The sequence below is a fragment of the Suillus fuscotomentosus genome, assembly GCF_016647785.1.
Source record: "Suillus fuscotomentosus strain FC203 chromosome Unknown F5891scaffold_15, whole genome shotgun sequence".
Taxonomy (NCBI): domain Eukaryota; kingdom Fungi; phylum Basidiomycota; class Agaricomycetes; order Boletales; family Suillaceae; genus Suillus; species Suillus fuscotomentosus.
This window is the reverse complement of record NW_024539527.1, coordinates 596,864-617,724: the sequence shown is the minus strand read 5'-3', so window position 1 is coordinate 617,724 and position 20,861 is coordinate 596,864. Positions and strand designations below refer to the sequence as shown.

Genomic DNA, 20,861 nt, shown 5'->3' with positions numbered 1-20,861 from the left:
AGATAAGAAGCTCCTGTCTAAATGTATTAAGCACAGTGAAGTGCATAGAATAATTGCTTATTCCAGAATTTGTTTAAGAAAAATTCCGTGGAGTGATTGATACTAGTCTGTGCAGTCAATCGTGGCTCTGCTACATCACCAAACTGGGGGATAAGATGGACAGGCGCCTGGATTCAAATGATCCTAATCACATCACTGATCTGATCACCATTTGCTCGATAGGCACAGTTGTAGAACATACATACCAGTTGATTTATCCAATCCGACCACATCCAAATGTTCAATGTAGGCATAGTATGCATTCCCATATGAAAGTTGTGTTATTGGACGAAAAATCAAACAGAGGTGAGTGATACAATGCCCTACATCTATCATATCAGTAAAATGATGCGTGGAGCAGGAGTGGCTCACCTTCAAGACCGCACTTTGACCATTTGGATATTTTATCTGTATTGATCAGGACTGAATTATACTGACCATAGGGCCAGTTCTTTGAGGGTGGTTCCGTCAGTATTGCCTGCGAGTGTTTGAGTCAGTTTGCATCATGGAAGTTTTTTGATTGAATGCGCATCTTACACCAGATTTGGATGCATTCAAAAGGAAGGGGACAACCTATGGTGAGCTTGGCGCCTGCCACCAATGGGAAAGTCATTGTGTGCTTCAATACAGTCTAAATAATCGGATATAGCAGGGTGAAGGTCAGGAAGCATGAAGTGGTCGGCAGCTGTATCAACAGTCATCTTTGTGAGGGTGGGTCTATAGCTAAGATGATAAGCCGCAACAGAGGTTGAGAACGTGCAATAGGGATAAGGTGCCTCTGGATAATTGCCATTGATGAGTTGACGGGCATGTGAAAAATAGTCCTTGATGGAACATCGGACCATCCTGCTATCAATGTCTTCATCATCGCTTTCATCGTCAATAGCACATTCTTCCTGTTTGCGTATGTGAAGCACAAGATCAAAGCAATCTACTTTATCACGGTGGTCAAGGTAGCGACACACTTGTGCATCATAGTCATGATTATTTCCAGCTCTTGCAGGCACCTTCACGATGGCGATATGTGCGTGTTCGGTGGGATCTGTGGACCACTGCGTGAGTATGCCAAGCAACCAGATACTTGGCACCACCCCTTGCAGCAATTCTAATTTGGGAATTACATTACCCATAATTTAAACTCGCCATCCTTCCCTCTCCGGGCACCTGCATTGACTATGCCCTGTTTATGTTCGTGGAACAGTCGAAAACAGTTACATATCTAACTCCATTAGTGTTTCATCAGAAAATTGTGGAGCTTGGGCAAGATATCTGAATTCAAGAAGGGTCTGGATGGCCATTATGAATTGGGTAGGAGCAGCACCAGCGATAATGCCAATGATATAACGCTGGATGTTGTGATGGTCTCGACCCAAAGTCTGCTTCAAATTGGAGATCCCTTCTTTGAAAGTACGATACCTGGTACACATCTGAAGTAAGGAAAAACTGAAAGTCGATCTCTTTGGCACCGACTACGTCAATACACCAGGCACAGTCATGGTCAAAGAACATTTTGTGAAAATGATGGAGCGACTCCAGTGTCAGGAAAGAAGAAGGATCCGCAGTGACCCAATCCATCCAGAATGGCCGTTGGACACCGTTCAAGTGGTATTGCTTGCACTCCTCGAAAAATGCCACAAGGTCGGATGGGGAGACAGAGGCGACAACTTTTCGAATATTAGCAAGCGTAGATGAGCCTTTATGAAGAGGGTGACAGGTCTGTATCCCCAAAGTTGGTACGTGTAGCCATAGTGACAGGTGATGCATTCATGGTTATGCACACGATTACGAGCTCCTCTGGAGTATCGGCTACATAAGCAACAAGGGGTGTGAAACAATATCTACTGAACCCCAGCTGGATCACTCATCATGATGCCCAGGCATGCAGCTTGCTTCAACGGTTCAATCACAATGTCAATGCATTGGTGAAGTAACCGGTCCACCAGAACACCATGCATGCATTTGACCCTATGGATAAACTTTGCAACAGGAAGTAGAGCAAGAGGGATATATGCCTGGAGGGATCCTTTAGCACGTACATCAGGGTCGATATTGGCAAGAGTGATGAGGAGCGGATGGGCATAGTGGTTGCCAGCAAGGTTGCTGATCCTTGGTCTTGTCTGAGGAGAGGACCACACCAAGTAAGGTCGCGCCATTCAGGCAAATCTTCCTGTATTATTGATTAGCTTTGCTGAAGAAGTCAAGAGTTGAACATACCTGAAGTTCCCAAGCACTGGTCACCAGTCATGAAACCATAGTAAACACGAATGGCATGTTCTGCCTCAGCATAGACTTTGCAGTGGGATGAAATCAAAACTATCGGCCAACATGGGGTGGCTAAGAAGCGACTGGAGGCACTCGATTGGATCCTGGTAAAATATCCAGAGAGTCTTCATTGTCAGGGAACTCTGTAGGGACTATTTGATATTTCCATTGAGGCAGAGATGGCAGCATTTCAGCACGTCCTCTGAGCTCTCTCAAAGAGTGAAATGAAAGTGGTAGTTTTCTGTTCTAATTTTACCTGAGTTCAGACATTCTTACACGTAACACAAATAGACTCACAATTCAAGCTTGAGGAACTCGTCAATGTCTGCCATGCTGAGGTCCGACTGAAGAAGGAATGCCGCCATCTCCCAGTCTGGTTTGCCAGCGAATGGAAAATATGGATTGCTCATCCTCTCCTCAGCGTAAGTGTCAGACTCGAATTGCTTCATGAATGTGGTTCCTCTTCCCTAGGTCTTTGCTGCACCAACATAAAACACCACTTCTTCCCCATCATCAGCCTTTACACCAGTATCCCCATCTTATGGCCCAGGATAGTCTTCCATCATCCATGCGTCATTCATTTCGTCTTCTGGCAGTGAGGCTTGAGGTTCTTGGGGTTGCACTGGTGGTCCTGAGAAGCGAATCAGGTTATCATTCCAATTGAAACATCACGAGGTAGGTTGATTTAGATGTTGTAGTGCAATTTTGTCATTCAGAAAGCGCTTTCCACATGAAGGGCACCGCATGCTACTCAATATGTGGTATTGATTGGAGTATTGAGTACATTTGGCAATTTCCGGAGTAAGTTCAACAATAGCCACAATGTCCTCATCAGACCAATTACATTCTTCTGCTATCCATTTGAATTCTCATCCCCTCACAAGCAATTTCTTGTCTTCAACTTGGACTTCTAGATGTAGGAGCAAATTACATCTAATTCTACTGGACTTCAAGCATTCAAATGACTCATCAACCATTTCTGAACTTCCGGGAACACTCAACAATGTGAATTCTTTATTTAGGGTTCAAGACATATATTTGCTAACTTTTAGTAGTCATTTAGTGGAGCGTATCCTGAGAGTGCTGAGGAGGCCACATACTTGCTGGAGATGGTGCAGGCAGATCTGGAAGTTCGATGTATTGAAAGGGAACTTGCTGATCGGCTCCTCTTCCAGCTTCAGGTCCATACACATTATTGGCAGCTCAAGGCAAAGAAAGCACAAAAACAATTTGGACATGCGGAAATGAATGTAGGGTGTGTGTGCTCTTTGGTGGTAAGGAATGGTTTTAGATGTTCAGGAATGCTCGATTTGTCATTCAAAACCTGACATCTTTTCTGGTATGTCATTGGTTCGCACTTGTATACTAGACTAATATCCGTGTTTCAAAGTAGTAGGGTCAGGTGTATCTGAATCATGATGTTTTTTTCTGTCTCATTTTAAATTGTATTTACCTTCGCAATCCTTCACAAACATGTGCACATTAGATTAGTTTTGATGTCGATTACATACCTGTTGTAAGAAATTGCACTATGAATGAAATACCGCACGATGGCCATAGCACCCAAAGTTTAAATTAAATTTTTGAAAGGACCTGCATATAAGTCCATAGGTTTCTGTGAGTCTCTGTGAGTCTGTAGTGTCTGTAGTGTCTGTGCACTGCACCACTGTGCGCACTGTATGGCTCTGTGTGTACTGTATGGCTGTGGGAGCTTTGTACCCAAACAGGCAGTTTGCTGATGTGGTATGGCAGCAGGTCCAAAACTCTCACCCGAGCAAGTCCTGTTGGACATTTATATTACTCCCCAAGAGTTACAAGCAACACCTGAGCGCATCAGCAGAGATGTTGCTGTTTGGGCCCAAGTGTTTGCCCAGGAGTTCGCCATCCCACACCTCCAGTGTTTTTCTCAATGTTGTGCTATTGAGAAGGTCGACCCTACCTAAGCACTGTAAGTTATTCATCATTGTTTTTTATGTAACCAACTCAATTGTAAAGTTTCTGCACCTCATATTAGTCTCAAACATTCACAATATCTGCCCTTCGCTCACTATTCCTACTGGTACTCGCATACAGTGCTCTGCACAGCCTCTGGAGGTCTTCACAGAGCAACTTACATGCTTCTGTAAATGACTTGCCAGCAGCCAACATCCTGTCAGCTGCTATTCGTGAAAAGATAATTGCAACCTACATCATTTATGGAAGCACCATGTTAACTTCATCAATGTCAACATGTGGACGTGTTCCATTCTGATAGGAACTCCAGTGAGAAGTTAGTGGGTCCGACACTTTTGGCTCAGGGCAAAGATAGTTTGGATGCTAGCATAATCACATAAGCGCTCATAAGTATTGGTCCAAACACTGATGCTGCCCTGGATCAGCTGAAACTTGGAGATGAAGTTCTGCCGAAATTGTGAATTCTTGTCAGCACTGTTCGCAGCAGCTGATGGGAGGCCAAGTGGGATCTCAGCTATGAACATGCTTTTGTGTTGGCTTTAGCTTTCCTCGCTGATTTGCAGGGAATTACGCTAAGCCCTAATGCTGCAAAGGTCAATGATCTGTTTATTCACTAGCTTGCATACTAACCTTTCATGTTTAGCCTAGTCTCATTTTCAGTGCTTACCACACTGAACATCATCCTGAAGGTTCTTGGTGTCATGGTTTTTTTGTGTGCACTCTACTTGTTTGGGTTAATGTTTATGTACTAGATCTTAAGTTGTTCTGTAGGCTTTAAATATGCATCAGATGTAGCTCGCTTCCTGGAATGCTGATGTCTGCAAATAATTTTATTTCTGGTATGTTCAAAGCCTCAAATAAAAGCTGAAAATGTGGCTAACATCTAGTACTTCCCTCTCATAACAAATAGGTTTTTCAGTCATTCTATGCAAGGAAGTTCAGTGGTTCAGTCTTATCATAACACTGCGCCTTGAGGATGACCAAAGATTACACTTAGCAAAGAGGCATGAGCAGCATTCAAGGTTGTGCAGCATACCAAGGCTTGCAAATTCAAGGATGCCCTTGATGATGCCTGGGACCACATCAATGAGACTACAAAGACGATTGCTGGGTCTTACCAGAAGAGCATTTGACACGTCCAAAATCAGTTGTACTTTGGTCATGATGCGCTCCGCTCGAAACACTGGAAACAAAATCTCTGGAATGTGTTTTACTGGAAGAAAAATCAGGACAAAGAAAATCATAAGTTTTGTCTTCTTTGGCTGCTATATACTTATTCTAATGCTATATACACCCAGACAGTCAAGGTAGAGCTGCACTTCAGTCACTAGTCCAGGACAATAAGGAAGCATACCATGCACTGTCAAAGCAAGAACAGGACGACCTCCTAAAGGAGTTCGTGGAGCACAGAGATACCAAAACTACTGGTATGCACATTTCAACGAAGTTGAAGGTAAATGACATCACCCATACTTTAAAGGCCATTGAGAATGAGGTTTGGAAGTCTATGAAAATTTACATTATAGTCTTACTAACTTCTTATTCATTCCAGCTCAACAGTCTTAAATGTCGCACTGGCGCTGAGTGTATTCTATTTACAATGCATGGCTTGATGGATCTTCCTCTATGAGGAGTTATCTTCACCACTGAGGGAGTTGAAAATTTCATGGATTCGGCGATGGGGATCGACAACTAGGATGTCGTGAGCAAGATGGAAGGATTTGCAATCTAAGGGATCAAAGGTCAATTTGTTTTTGTTGACACTCTCACCTCTAATCTAACATTATTTTATTACAGGTGCTAGGAAGAATCATCAGCAGCTCATCTCTGACACACTCACCTCAATCCGGAAGCTCATTAATGTCAAACTCCGTCAGTTCGTTTGCTTCTGCAATGGCAGTATCACTTACCTCCATCAATAGAAGAGATCACTGGTGAGCCTCATGTCACAATGCAATGGACACACTACTTTCATAATGTGGTTCAATGTTATCAGATTGTGATCAAAGGGTGGCTGGACAACATTAATTTCACAAACCTTAGCAACGTGTCCAGTGCACTTCTGGAACTCCAAATGCTAGAGCAGTGGTGGAAATTGAGTGCTACAAAATGGGTTACTATAGATGACGATGAACTCGAAAGACTTCATCTGGAGTGTGATGAGCAGCTTGAGAGGGGTGAGGTCGTTAACCATCATTGATGCACTTGCTCTGATAAGGGAAGAAAGCACAGACAACCTGCAGCATCTCAGAAGGTAACTACTTGTTGGCGCAGGAAGCATAAAAGTGCAGAATTTATCGAGAGCAGTGACAAAGAAGATGAGCCTGACCAGCCCCCATCTTCCCCAGCTAGTCCTGTGGCACAGTCTACTGTTGTTGGTTCAGTAGACGAGTCAAGACCAAGTACAAATGACCCCCCTCAGTTCAACTTCAACACCGAGTCCACACCAAGTATCAACAAGCCTACTTAATTCAATACCACTGAGTCAGGACCAAGTACCAATGAAACCTTCAGTTCAATACAAACAAGTTTGCTGCAGGATTTGACTTGGCGCATTTTGACCTTCCTGGACCTCTTGATCCTAACACTACCTTGGCTGACATAAATATGTTGTTCGGTCCAGATGACTTCCTTAATTTCAATGGCACTATCTAGTTTTTTTTCAAGGATACTTATTTCATTTTGTACATATGCAGCAGGATTTAACTTGTCATGTTTTGATGCTATCTTAACTCACATGAATATGTTGTTCGGTCTAGATCAATGGCACTATCTAGCTGTTTGTTTCCAAGGATACTTAGTTCATTTCATACAGTGTTATATTTTGACCAAAAAGTGTCATTTGGCTAATCACAACAAGGAGAGGTACTGTGTATGAGATAACAAGGACCGGGAAATGGAGATGGGATGCATGCACAAGTGATTACATAGTCATGTCAGCCTCCAGCTAAGGCACCAGTAAGGTAGGGAAAACAGGCAGCTGTTGCCAATGATTTGAGACTGACAAAAAGTAAAATGTTAGCAATGTACCTGGCAGATGTGTTGATAATGCGGTGTAGAAGAGGAATCTTGACTATAGGCGAAACACTTAAAACAAATGGATGCTCTACTTCAAGACCAGGATATGAGACAACGACTCGACCCAAAGGACAACCACTGAGAGAAGTTCCTCGAAATAAAGATTGGAGGGAGACTGTATGAGCTAGGCAGGGCGCTAGAAGGTAACGCGCGCGAAGGTGCGCGTACGTGAGGCGAAGGCGTGTGAGATGCGCACGTGAGTGGGAGGTCCGAGAATGCGCGCGCAGCGAAGCGAAGGTGCGCCTAGAACATTAAGGGAAAGGCCCTATTTGAAGAGTGGATGCACAGATGGATGGTTGACAGGAGAATCAGATCTGATATCAAGTGAGGAGGTGATCTATACACTTTCCAGTACACAAAGATAAGGGGAAAGTAAGTACCAGAACCCCAAAGATTCCCTTCTCTATTTAAGAATGGAGATTACACTATGCGGCGCGCTTCCGAGCACGCTCCCAAACCAAGTAACCATATCAACTCTAATTATAACTAAGTTTAAATAGACTTTCTATATGTAGCACAGGATTTCGGACCTGAAGATTTGTTAGTTCAATGAAGGAGATAGGAATAACGCACCAGCAAATCAGTAAGGACATAGAATGAATGGACAGACAATAGCGCGAAGACCTAGGAGGAGGCGCACAAAGCGCGCATTGCACGAGTGCAGGTAAGGCGCGCGTAAGTGTGCGCGAGACTGGTCCTTTGGATTAGAGCTGGATCATATAAGAATGTATGGACAAAGGCCGGATACTTGGCATTGAGACGCGCGAGTCTCTACAGCGGGGAAGCAATGATAAGCCACATCGACAGTGGGCTGGCGATCAAAGGTGTTGATGGTATAGGGAGGCAGCACTTGGTATGTGATGGGAGAAGTAGCACAAAGATTTGCGCTTGAGTTACCCTAGAGAGAGGTTGTGGTGGTCCGAGGAAAGGGAGGACAGGCAACAGCTGCGGTCAGTGTAGACAATGGTAAGGGGAAGCTGGCAGTCAATGTGATAAGGCAGCACTTGGTCTGGGATGGGAGAAGCAGTGCAAAGATTGCTCCAATGAAGATGACAGCGAGCTTGAGTTGCCCTAGAGAGAGGTTGTGGTGGTCCGAGGAAAGGGAGGACAGGAAATGGCTGCAGTAGGTGTAGATGATAGTGAGGGGAAGCTGACAGTCGATGTGATAAGGCAGCACTTAGTCTGGGATAAGAGAAGCAGCGCAAAGATTGCTCCAATGATGATGACAGCGAGCTTGAGTTGCCCTAGAGAGAGGGTGTAATGGTCTGAGTAAAGGGAGGGCAGGCAATGCTGCGGTTGGCATAGATGATAGTGAGGGGAAAGGGTAAGGTGTGTGTGAATACTAGGGTGTGTAGTTAGCTATAATAGGTACTATGGTGGGGGTGGACAGATTACATATGCAGGAAGTACCCATCCCCCACTATGGATAAGCAGATAGGTAGAGGTCATAGATGATTTGGAGCAGTATTTAATGCCAGTGTTGAGGTTAAACACAAGCAAGCCTAATAATAGTTGGTGAAGCACATAATCACCAAGTATAATAAGGCTTACTAATTGGGCAACCTAGGTGCCATGAATTGAAGCTATTCAATGTGACCATTACACAGATTTTTCATAACTGAAGCTAGATTGTGACATGCAGTAAATTTGATGAAAAAAACATATAAAGTGCCTTAATGAGACCAAAAGTTGGTGTACATCCTATTTGTAATCCATCTATGCTTTCAAGCCAATCTGAGGTAATAAATGCATCAGTTTCAAGTTGTGGCATGACTGAGAGTGACATTGAAGGCAGACTTGCAGTTCCAGTAGGTCCAGTGTTTAAGACCACACCCAGCATTGCTTGACAGCTTACAGGTGAAGCAATGTGCAATAATATTAAAGTACCAACAGACTTGAATGTCCACCATTGACGACAGTGACATAGTAGCATGTTACACTTTGTCACACCTGACTGAAGCTATTTTGGTCCAGTCACTGGTCACACCAACATTTGAAGCTATGAAGCTAAGTGTAACATGGTCATGGCTGGATGTGGTTGAAGTTAGTGTTGTATCTTTACAGTATATATAATGACATATTAAATAGATCCCTTACCACACACAGTGCTTGCCTGCAATCCATTCCTTACCAGAAGGGTCAATAGCGAGTGTAACAGTCTGAATTGCAGTATTATTATTGGTGGCATTGTCAGCTGTAAATCATCCAACCTTGGTGCGAAAGTTGTAGCTATCAATGGTCTCAATTAGAATCCTTCCAACATTGCTACCACTATGATTGCTATTGATGATCATGAATGCAAGCTGCTTGCTCTTCAACTTCAACTCCTGAGGCTTCCCATCTGAGGAGTCAATATAATGTGTGATGACAGAGAGAAAAGGTGTACATGGTTCAGATGTCTATGAGTCGAAAGTAATATAATTTTTACTATCAATGTGCTTAGCTTCTCTCTGATGCACTGGATGGCCAACTTGGCCTGTTCAAAGATTTCATTGCTAGTCTTGGTATGATAGGGGATATCCTTATCTGAAAGGGAGGGCCGGAGGTATTGAAGTAGGCGATGGACCCTTATCGACGAGTTGGAATGCCTGAGTGGATCATACAAAGAACTTCAGATTCAAGAACAGTTCAGACAAGTCTGGATGTGTTTAGGATATGTTCACACATTTCAGGCATCAGCCAAATGCCAAATGTCATAATATGTTTGGTTCTTACCGTATGCTGAACCTGGGACCAAACCTACAGTCTGGTGTAGAGAATGATTCCTGGCTAGCCTTGCAGAGACTGTTTTACCTATAGTTATGTTTGCACCTTAGCTTACATAATCAAGTAATCTTTTCACTAGTATTCACTATGAGTCTGAGTCTTCAGCAAGTTTCTATCATATTTCCTCTTCTCTGAGCCTTGAGTCTGGTCCAAACACCCTTCAGGGTCGAATAGCAGCTAGGTTCTGCAAGACCTAACACATTATTCTAAATCACCATCAGAATTGTTGTACCCACATTGGTCCAGAAAGATTCAGGTCCAAATTGAAGTTCTGAACCAGACTCCAGTAGCACTAGTGTTGAATAATCTAGGCTGTGTGTATATAGCCTCTAACCTGAACATCCACACCAAGTCATGCTATTATCTTACTAGATGCAACAAATATACAGTTAATCTGATTATAAATATTAGGTTAGCAGTCACATAAGATTGATTACATCATAATTAACAATCAAATTTTGCAATATTAATCTTTTGTAGGTACAACTAGTTCTGAAATATTATTTTAGAACTCAGAACTCACAACTTAGCAATGCACCTCCAGCTATACTTTTCATCTAACTAGCTCTCTTATTCTTTAATGTTTAAAGAAAATGTGCTAGGGAGAAAAACCTATTTTAAATATGCCCTAATATGATTCTCCATACAGTAACTCTACCTTCAGTCTTCCAAGGACCAATAGTATGGTAGAGGTCTTCTACTCTAAAATTTAGCACATTGCCTGGCTGATACCTAATAACATTATTATTAAGTATTGATAAAATGTTAATGCTAGATTTAAAATATACTAAAGTTTGAGCTTATGATCTTTAAGTATGTCTCACTTTTTGAAAAGTGACTTAAGCAAAATATTACTATGAGTCCATTATCTAGTTTATCTCAATGAGGTAAAATATTAAGCTTTCACACAATTGTATATTCTAGCCATAGATTTGAATCTGCTACCTTCCAGATTTCTGCATTAAAGTCCTTTTTATAGATTTTTAAATTCTTTGGATACACTATCTTGAATATTTTGAGCACTAAAGCCAACTTTAATATTCACTTTATATATTAATGTATAGCAAGAGCTGCTTACATACTATAAAACATATCAGCTGATAACTTTAATGGACTATCTTCAACCTTAAGAGCAGTCAGTTGTGTTAGATAAGCTAGTTAATAACAACTCATATTCTTTTAATGATGACCTTGCATTTGTTAAAAATGGATGAGATGTGATATACCTGTACACATTGAATTTTCATACTTATTAGCAAATTTATACTTAAGTCTACTATGACTAAATGTTATAAGTACATCCTCATAGTCAGAGTTATTATTACTCTGATCCTCATTCTTATAGCCCTGGTATTTATTCATATCCTTAGTCTAGTCCTCAGGTTCTACTTTCCTGTTGTGCTTATATTACATGAGAAAATCAATAAAATCATATTTTTTATTTGTTTGTTTTTTTATGAGTGAAGGAAGTAATGTAAAACTTGGAAGACATATAGCACATCCTTCACAATATCAGGCTGTAAATTTTATGAGTGAACACATACTCTGAGATCAAAGAGAGCTCTCATTAGAATACTATCAAGGCTGATTTGATATTATCATCTGTCTGTGCTTTTTTGGATCATATATAGAACAATCAAATTAACTTGGAGTATGTAGTCAATAATAAATATACATTACATTTAGAGGTTTATCTATAGTATGAGTTTTGTTAGAAAAGTGAGCTGTAAGCAAATTTCTGTCTTCATCTGCAAACTTGGCAGAAAATACATCAGATTCTTAGTGAAATATACTTTATTTACTTTGCTAGGTTTTGACATATTTACAAGCTACTTGATTTTCACATCTAGAACACAAAATACAGGTGTAGTTTGAGACCAGTAATTGCAAATATAAGTAGTAGTCTACTGTAATATAAATGTCTTCTACTATTTTGCAGAAACATAGTATTTTTTTGGGAGGGGTATAAATATTGTAGTCAGAAGTTGAGTTCTGGCACTCTAAGTCTACATTAAAGCATACTTCATCATCACATTCACCTCTATTATAAAATGTATCTGAAGATATTTGATAAAATGACACATACTCTCTTGCTTGATGAATTAATGATTTAATTTACTTTTGCCTACTAGCCAGGAAAGTAAAGATGTAAATATGTATGTGAGTAGAAATGCTTGATGTAATAAGCCATTATGGGTGTTATGCACTGAACTGACTTCATGAATAAGATATTCTTCTTTCTGGATACATATGCATAGTCACAGTCTTAAATATGAAGACTAGAATGAATAGTACTAGATAATATAAGACTATAGGTTTAGAATAGAACTTTCTACTCCATGGCTTTGGCCTGATATAGCTAATTTATCTGAAAGTGAGCTTAAGAGACTTTATAGAGTCAAAGACCTACAACATATACAAGCTAGTAATATTTGTTAATAATTAGAATGTGTTACTAATATAAGTGCTAACCTATACCTAGTACATGACAAATCAAATACATCATAAATAGTATATTGTCAGGTAATATTACTGTCTAGGCTATCCTTGCCTGTGGTACAGTATTAATATCTTCATATACTTTACAAAATAAATAGAGGGTCAATAACTTATTTGACAAAAGTCTTTTTATCAAACTTATGTAGATGTTTATATATAAGCCTGTAAGAAATTCTGCTTGATATATGAGATAGCCTACTTGAAACAAAAAACAGTATCTATTAGCACTACAAGGAATTACAATCTATTTATACATAATACTTTGTTTTTAGTAAGCTTCAATATTATTGAGTCATAAAAAGCAAGTAGTATGACCTTTGATAATATCTTTAGATAGCTAGAGCCCTACTAACAAGTAAGTTATATAATAGATAGTTAGATACTAGCAAATTCAGAATTAGTATATTAGAAGCATTAGCAGTAGTTTTATTCTTATGAATTTTGAAGAAGCAGAAATAACTAGATTCATTTGTCTGTAATAAATATAGCTATTAATTAGGAAAGACAAGAGTGTCAGCTTGTCAAATGTCTGCAGAGTGGATTTGAAATTTAATTTGTAACTGGTAGCTAGTGAATAAACATCAATTACCTTCTACACTAACACCTACAACAAGAAGTTTAGATCTGAAAATAAACTAAACTAATAAGGATACTAAATGAACCCATATCTTAACAATTATAACATAAACAGTATTCAGTTTAACATTCTCAATATGTATGCTATTTATACTATATTTTCTATCAGATAATCTATTATAAGGCCTACTCCTAAAATATATAAAGTGTAAGAAACTTTTTATATCTTAAACACTAAATAGTTAGCCATTTTTACTAAAGTACCTATTGCAAAATTGATCATCCTGCATGACAAACTTGATGGTGTTCCAAGTGGACTACATCTCAGAAAGTAGGATTCCCCAGCCAGTAACCTGCTGGTGAAGATTCTCCATTATATTCTTAGGCTTTTTAAGTGGGCCTAGAACAACTTCGCTTGCTGTCATATCCCATATTCCGGACCTACATCTGACAATATTCCCATGCCTCATCCGGACCTTCGGACACCCTATCCATGTCTCCAGTCCTCTATCTATCCGGATCCCTGCACCTCTGCACATCCACATCTACACATCCACATTCAGATCCCTTTACCTCTGGACATCAGACCTCCATACCTCCACAGCTAGCCTGCTTCATTCATCCTTTGTCCTATCACCCTAATGTCATATCCCATACATCCATGCATCTCATCCGGACCATATCCGATCTGATCTGATCTGATATACGATAAGCTACTTAATTCATTTCCTGTGCATATAACATTAACACAGCCTATCCGGTATTTCCTTGTTCCTAGTATCTCGGTTATACTTACTACCGGTATGCTTACTGATCCATTAACCTATGCTTCATTTCCGACTCATGTTTGATAACTTTGCTTATGCTTTGTACATAGCCTCAGACCTTTGCTTATTGATCTTTCCAATAGTCACTTAGTATATAAACTCTTGTATATGTCCTGTAGTTCCTCAGTCTGAATATCATATTAGTCCTCGCACTACTCTTCACTCTAAGTCCTCATATCAGTTCTAGTCTTCCAACTTAGTTGTTATCTATCTCAGGCCTAGGGAGTTTCTCCCTAGGCCAGAGCTCTGCTTATCCGATACTCCGTTCATCCGCTCATCCAATCCTCTGAAATTTCTGGAAGTTCATCCGGATCTTTCCCGCAGTCCTCCGGACCTATTCTGCTTTGGACTTTGTCCTTGCAGCCTTTCCTCTGTTTGCTTCTACTCAGGACAAGTCCTGAGTAGCCATTACACGTATCTGTATTAGGACAAAACCTCATTGTAATTTCCGGAAGTTCCTCTGGAAATTTCCCGCACTCATCCAGAAGTTACTTGCACCCATCCAGAAAGTCCTTCCGAAGTTTCCCGCACCTTCAGATGTCCTGCAGACGTCTTTGGACTTTCTTCGGACACCAATCTGAAATTAAGGGCACATACTTGGGTAAGAGGCGCAGCGTATGAGCTGAAGCCAAGCCCCTCAGAATCAGTCCTACCCTCTGTGCATGGTCTTAACACTTGCACTACATAAGAGATCTTGGTAGAGTACACATTCTATCTCTCTATAGACTGCATGGTACATCTTCATTATGTATGTTACAAAGAGAAATTTCCTGTCAAAGGTGAAGTCAGGCCCATATTGCTCTATAAATTGAAGGTGGGGAAAAGAGATATGATTGCGATATATAGTGGCTCAAAAAGTGTCACAAAATTTATAGTATTTCATGTAATTGCTATATCATGTGTCAAAATGTGGGAATATGACTAAGCTATAGGAAGCTCTCAGAAAGGTCTGCTTCTCAGCTTAATTTTGGTTCCATATACCATGGGAGACTAATGGCATTGTATGAAAATATGGTCATTTTAATTTTCTGACTCATTGAGACACTTTTTTGACTGAGTTTGACTAATGTAATCTCTACAATTCTAGTACTTTGTGTCACCTCTTTTTGCCCTAATCACTTCTGCCATTCTTCTAGACATATTCTCTATCAATTTTGGGTATTCCTCCTTGGTAATTTTATCACACTCTGCTGTAACACTGTCTCATAGTTAAAACAGCCCCTATGGTGGATTTTGATATGCTACAAGCAATTTCTTAAGTAATTTTCAGGGATATTCAATAGGGTTGATGTCTTGGATTTATGGTGAACATGATATAATAGTAGTATCATGGTCTTTAAGTTATTTGATAGCCAATCTAGAAGGTTGCTTTATATAACTTAAGATCTCTTATAATTGGACAGGCTGCTAATGCTACCAATGTGACTAAATTGATTACTTCTACCATCTCTATAACTATCTCCATTTAAATAGTCAGTTAGACTCTTGAGACAGGCCATCTTAAAGCTGTAATCAAGAGAAAAGATCCTTCTGTCTCCAACTTATAGAAAGAAAAGACAAGATGATGCTTTAAAGTACAAATACTGGACTACTGATAGCTGAAAGAGGTTTATCTACTTAGATGACACTAAAATCAATATGATGAAATCATATGGCCAGGAATTTGTATTAAAATAGATAGAAGAACCATTTAGATAAAGAGAAGTTAAATAAACACTTAAGTTTCAAAAAGAAAACTTGATGGTATAGGACTGTGTGAGATGAAATGGAGTAGACATTTTTTGTGAAGCAAAGGAGAGGATGAATACAGAGTAGTAAATATTCATTTGACAGGAGTGTTTGCTCACAAAAAAAACCCACAAAACCCTACTACTATCCTATCATGTTCAGAATATATCCAAGACATCAACCCTATTGAATATCCCTGAAAATTACTCAAGAAATTGCTTGTAGCATATCAAAATCCACCATAAGTGTAATAAAATTACCAAGGAGGAACACCCAAAATTGATAGAGAATATGTCTAGAAGAATGGCAGAAGTGATTAGGGCAAAAAGAGGTGACACAAAGTACTAGAATTGTAGAGATTACATTAGTCAAACTCAGTCAAAAAAGTGTCTCAATGAGTCAGAAAATTAAAATGACCATATTTTCATACAATGTCATTATTCTCCCATGGTATATGGAACCAAAATTAAGCTGAGAAGCAGACCTTTCTGAGAGCTTCCTATAGCTTAGTCATATTCCCACATTTTGACACATGATATAGCAATTACATAAAATACTGTAAATTTTGGGACTGTCATATCCCGCATGCCAGTGTGATGCTCGGACCCGTGCTAGGCGGGAACGAGTGTCTTTTCATATTGGTGTCAAGAGATATAGGAAGTTACCAACTCACATCATTCCTAATGCCTCTAAATACGAAGCCTTCCTCGGTTGCATCTAATCTGATGGTTTTCCGTTCTTGGGTCTGAATTTCCATTCCGTCCATCCATGTCCTTCCATGTCCGTCAAGTTCCGCTGGTGCGTGTTCATTTCTATTTCAGGTTGACTAATAGTATAGTATGGCTTATTACATATATCCGCGTGTTTAGCTCCGCGCCCGTTCACATTACATATTACTTATCTGCCTCGTTTCATTGCTACAAGTCTCGCCTATGGGTTCTGGATGCTCACGCAGTAGGATATAATCTTGTGTGTTACATACAGTAGAGTACTTCCCTTCCCTTGGATGCTATCCCTTTGTTTTGTGGAGTCACTTAGACATTCTTAGTATCTTTGATCAATCAACAAGCTTTGATTCTCATTTACTTGAACCTGCGCATTCTCGACCGCTCTGAGAGAGTGCATCTAAGTTCCTTACCTAGGCTCTGCACGAATCTGTTCTATATGTGGATTCAGACTTAGCATTCTATACCTAGTTATACCTTGGCCATAACCCTCATCCATACCTAGCTGCTACCCGCGGAATCGTGCCTTACCTAGTAACCTCTCACTCTTGCTCATTTCTCATCATGCCTTCATCGGGTTCACATTCTCGCCTTCGCTCTCATCGTCGGCTTTGTTTTCCTTAATTGCACTTGTTCTCTCACATTCCGCATCTACTCCCTTCGCATATTAATTGAAGGAAATGCTTCATAGCAATCCTCTTGGGTTGATATAGCACACCTGCATTCAGTAGGATTTTATTAGTGCTCTAGCTTACTTGCTAGCTGGTCACTATTTCTTCTTCACACCAGACCTACATCCAATGATGTTCCCATGCCTCATACAAACCTCTGGACCTCCTGTCCATGTCTCTGGATCCAATCCTCTATCCATCTGCATCCCTGTATTCCTGCATCTGATATCCACATATCTGGATCTCCGGATCTGACCTATGCTTCATATCCAAACCCAAACCTTAAATCAGTGCTCATCCCCTTATGGTAATCACCTGTCTCTGGACTTCTGAACATCCCGATCCGACCCGCATCTATCTTCCATGCCTTTTCCCTTTGTACATTCCTTCTCAAGTTAGACTATACTCATTTTCCATACTTCATTTCATTTCTGCCTTTATTTTACTATGTTCTCATTTCTGTCTTCAGTTACTATTTTCCGATAGATGAGTGTTTGACTTTTCTATATGCTGTGTCCACAGCTTCACATAGCTTCAGACTGTGCTGACTGATTCTCCATTAAGTCCTCAGTAGTATATAAACACTGTAGAATCTTTGTACTTCCTTAGTCTGAATATCATATTAGTCCTTGCACTAGATCTCACTCTAAGTCTTCACATCAGTTCTAGTCTTCCAACTTAGTCAATATCCATCTTAGGCCTGGAGAAGAATTCCCTAGGCCGGAGCTCTGCTCCTTCACTCCTCCAATCCTCCATTCCTCTGAGTTTCCGGAACTTTCCTGTGGTTGTTACAAGTAACATCAGCTACATGGCCCCCCTATCATTTTCCCTTCATCTTCGTCCCCACCTACCTCTGGCTCGTACTCCTTTACCGACTATCTGTTGAGTGGATCATCGGGACCGTTCCCGTCCCTCGTCTTCCCCTCATCGCACCAATGTGTGCATGTGCCTTCGGGCTATGACTCATTCTGACTCGTGCCACCAATGTGGCTTTCCTTATCTACCCTTATCTTTCCCCTGACTCATGCGTGCTGTGCATTGTATCTCTTACCATTGGTTCATTCCAATATTTCTCGGTCTCATTCCGCATTCGATCTCCCATCACTAATCAGGCTCTGCTACCAGTGTACCTATACTCTTTCCGTCTTCCCCTTGACTCTTACCTACAGTATGGTAGCCTTGCCCTTAACCCTTTCCACTTAGTATAAGTAGTCGGTCATCTTGTACTAGATTCCCTAACTTGAATCTACTCAATCTTCCCTGGGACATACTTCCCTCTGAAGCCCCCTCAGCTTCAGTCTCTAGTATCTTTTCTTAGGTGCACATCACGCCTAAGTCTACCTCAATCAACTACTCATCGTTCGGACAGGACAGTCCTTACTTTGAGAACATCAGCAACTTTGAAGACATCCATCTTAGAAGTCATGTGACACGCGCGTCTCTGATATCTGCCGACTCGACATCGCCAGTCTCAGTCGCTACACCGGACCTTTCTGGTTATGTCACGAACATTAGCAGACAACGCCCCTCTTAGGGCTCCGCATAACAGATCTATTTGAGTGTGTAACAGTGGTCCTCCAGACCTATTCTGCTTCAGACTTTGTCCTTGCAGCCTTTCCTCTGTTTGCTTCTACTCAGGACAAGTCCTGAGTAGCCATTACACATCTTTATATCAGGACAAAACCCCGTGGTAATTTCTGGAAGTTCCTCTGGAACTTTCCTGCATTCATCCGGAAGTTACTTGCACTCGTCCAGAAAGTCCTTCCAAAGTTTCCCACTGTGTGTGAGGAATGATATCTAGATGAGAAGGGGTGAAAGGGGAAGAAAGGGTGAAGTGGGGTGAAACTCAAATAGACCTCTGGACACGAGTATATGATTTGGCCCAAGGGGATTGCTACTGAGAACGATTCCTCTATATAAAAGTGGAGGGAAATCACTGAAACTAATAAGGGTGGTTGAGAATGAATGCAATGCGAGCATGAGCGAGCCGCCGTTGACACGGCGTGGAACGAGGTTGAGCAGCCGAAGATACGTTAATGCACAATAAAGCGTGGCCGTGCGGGAAGATATGCGGGCGCTATGAAGTATCAGGAATAATGCAAAAGGCTGATAGTTACGCACGGTGGTTGACACGAAGTTTAGACTTTTGGTTCGGATGGTAATGTGTGCAAGTGAGTGATGGATTCTATATGGGAGGTAAGAGATACATGAAATTCGTAAGTACAAGTATATATGAGGACACACCGAAGCGCTATTCGGAGCTGAGTAGGTAGCGGCTGTAGGTAATAAGGGTCCATGACGAAAGTAATAGCAATATAAACGAGTTAGTGTCGGAATTATGGTCAGTCTATTCCAAAACAAGTGAAATACGCACCAATAAACCAGTGAAGGACATGGATATGACAGGATAAGGACGCGTGACGGGGCCGAGTAAAAGCCATTACAGTCCAATATACATGAGCGAGCCGCGGCCGTCGGCCGATAGCGGGAAAGATGCGCACTGTGTTAGCGTTGGCGCGCGCAACACGAAGACCTATGGGACAATGCAAAAATAGCCTTTACAAGGCCACAAGGACTCTAAGTCCTACACTGCGCTCCTCCAGAAGTCCTTTGGACTTTCTTGGACTTTCTCTGGACATCATTCTGAAATTAAGAGCATGTACTTGGGTAAGGGGTGCAGCGCATGAGCTGAAGCCAAGCCCCTTTGAATCAGTCCTACCCTTTGTGCACAGTCTTAACAGAAACACTTTTTTGAGCCACTGTATGATATAGCACATATGAGAGTATCTGTGGACTGAGCAGAATGAAGATTGTTCTCCTAAAGTGATCCAATGTGCCATACAGTCTACAAATTTTTTACAAAAGTGACATATTTAGCAACATCAATAATATCAGATATTAGAAAACTTACAAATATGGATCAGGAAACTTCAACACCTCAGTTAGGATGGAAAAAAGAGCAGTGCAAATTATTTTGGCCAGATAAGGTGAAATAAGATGGGGAGGCAAGAATTGTCCTCATTTGCCTATACTAGTGGACATAACGAAGCCTTCAATGAGGAAGTGAAGAGGACCAGATTGTGAGCTGTCCATATTGGTGGTGAAGATATATAGAATGATGGAATGGTAAGCTGAAAGACACTGCTTTGAAGAACCTTTATTGACACAACATTGTATAAGTTCTTAAGTGCATTGCTTTTGCTCAGTATTCAGTATTATAGGATACAATGTCACATTTTCCAGATTTTGGAAGTCCATAGATGTTGAATCCTGGTCATCCTCCTTAATTAGATCCAGAGTGGGACCATCTTTAGGCCATAGACCATCTCCTTTGTCATTCCCTTCTTTATTGTTAAATCTCATATCTTGCTAATCTAATTCCACCTGATAAATATCTGATGATCATTTATAGACTAGGGCATCTCTATCTGAGTGGATCTCAAGTTCATTATCTAGTACTTTCTCTTGCCCACCCTCGAAATCAAGAGCTTTTAGTATCATTACAACCAGCCAATTGTAATAGTGTCCATAACTGATTACTAACTCAGTATGCTGTAAAACCTAGAATGGGCAACTTGTAGAGTATCAGTGATCTATAAGGCAAGGTTACAGTCAACACTTACTATCAAGAACACCAGTGCATTAACCTCTCAAGAAGTTTATGCTCAATATTGCTGGTAGAACAGATTATTGATATATAAGCCTTCCCTAGGCCCTTGATCATAGATGGCCAAGAG

General features: G+C 40.8%; 4 protein-coding genes across 4 annotated transcripts; 1 reads left to right on the top strand and 3 right to left on the bottom strand.

Annotated features, from left to right (window-relative positions):
• Positions 1–593: 593 nt before the first annotated feature.
• F5891DRAFT_1186059 (uncharacterized protein) lies at positions 594–1,169 on the bottom strand (the record flags this gene model as incomplete). Its single annotated transcript, XM_041366634.1, has 1 exon — positions 594–1,169. One exon carries the CDS (start codon positions 1,167–1,169, stop codon positions 594–596), a length of 576 nt encoding a protein of 191 aa, XP_041228491.1.
• Positions 1,170–1,250: 81 nt separating this feature from the next.
• Positions 1,251–2,192, bottom strand: F5891DRAFT_1186058 (uncharacterized protein; the record flags this gene model as incomplete). Its single annotated transcript, XM_041366633.1, has 4 exons — positions 1,251–1,385; positions 1,456–1,755; positions 1,820–1,845; positions 1,901–2,192. 4 exons carry the CDS (start codon positions 2,190–2,192, stop codon positions 1,251–1,253), a joined length of 753 nt encoding a protein of 250 aa, XP_041228490.1.
• A 181-nt stretch (positions 2,193–2,373) lies between these two features.
• On the bottom strand, positions 2,374–2,750 carry F5891DRAFT_1186057 (uncharacterized protein; the record flags this gene model as incomplete). Its single annotated transcript, XM_041366632.1, has 2 exons — positions 2,374–2,542; positions 2,599–2,750. The coding sequence occupies 2 exons, from the start codon at positions 2,748–2,750 to the stop codon at positions 2,374–2,376; spliced, it is 321 nt and encodes a 106-aa protein (XP_041228489.1).
• A 373-nt stretch (positions 2,751–3,123) lies between these two features.
• F5891DRAFT_1186056 (uncharacterized protein) lies at positions 3,124–6,724 on the top strand (the record flags this gene model as incomplete). The annotated part of the gene is made up of 6 exons (XM_041366631.1): positions 3,124–3,306; positions 3,357–3,556; positions 5,557–5,681; positions 6,052–6,126; positions 6,177–6,431; positions 6,498–6,724. The coding sequence occupies 6 exons, from the start codon at positions 3,124–3,126 to the stop codon at positions 6,722–6,724; spliced, it is 1,065 nt and encodes a 354-aa protein (XP_041228488.1).
• Between the last annotated feature and the right edge of the window lie 14,137 nt (positions 6,725–20,861).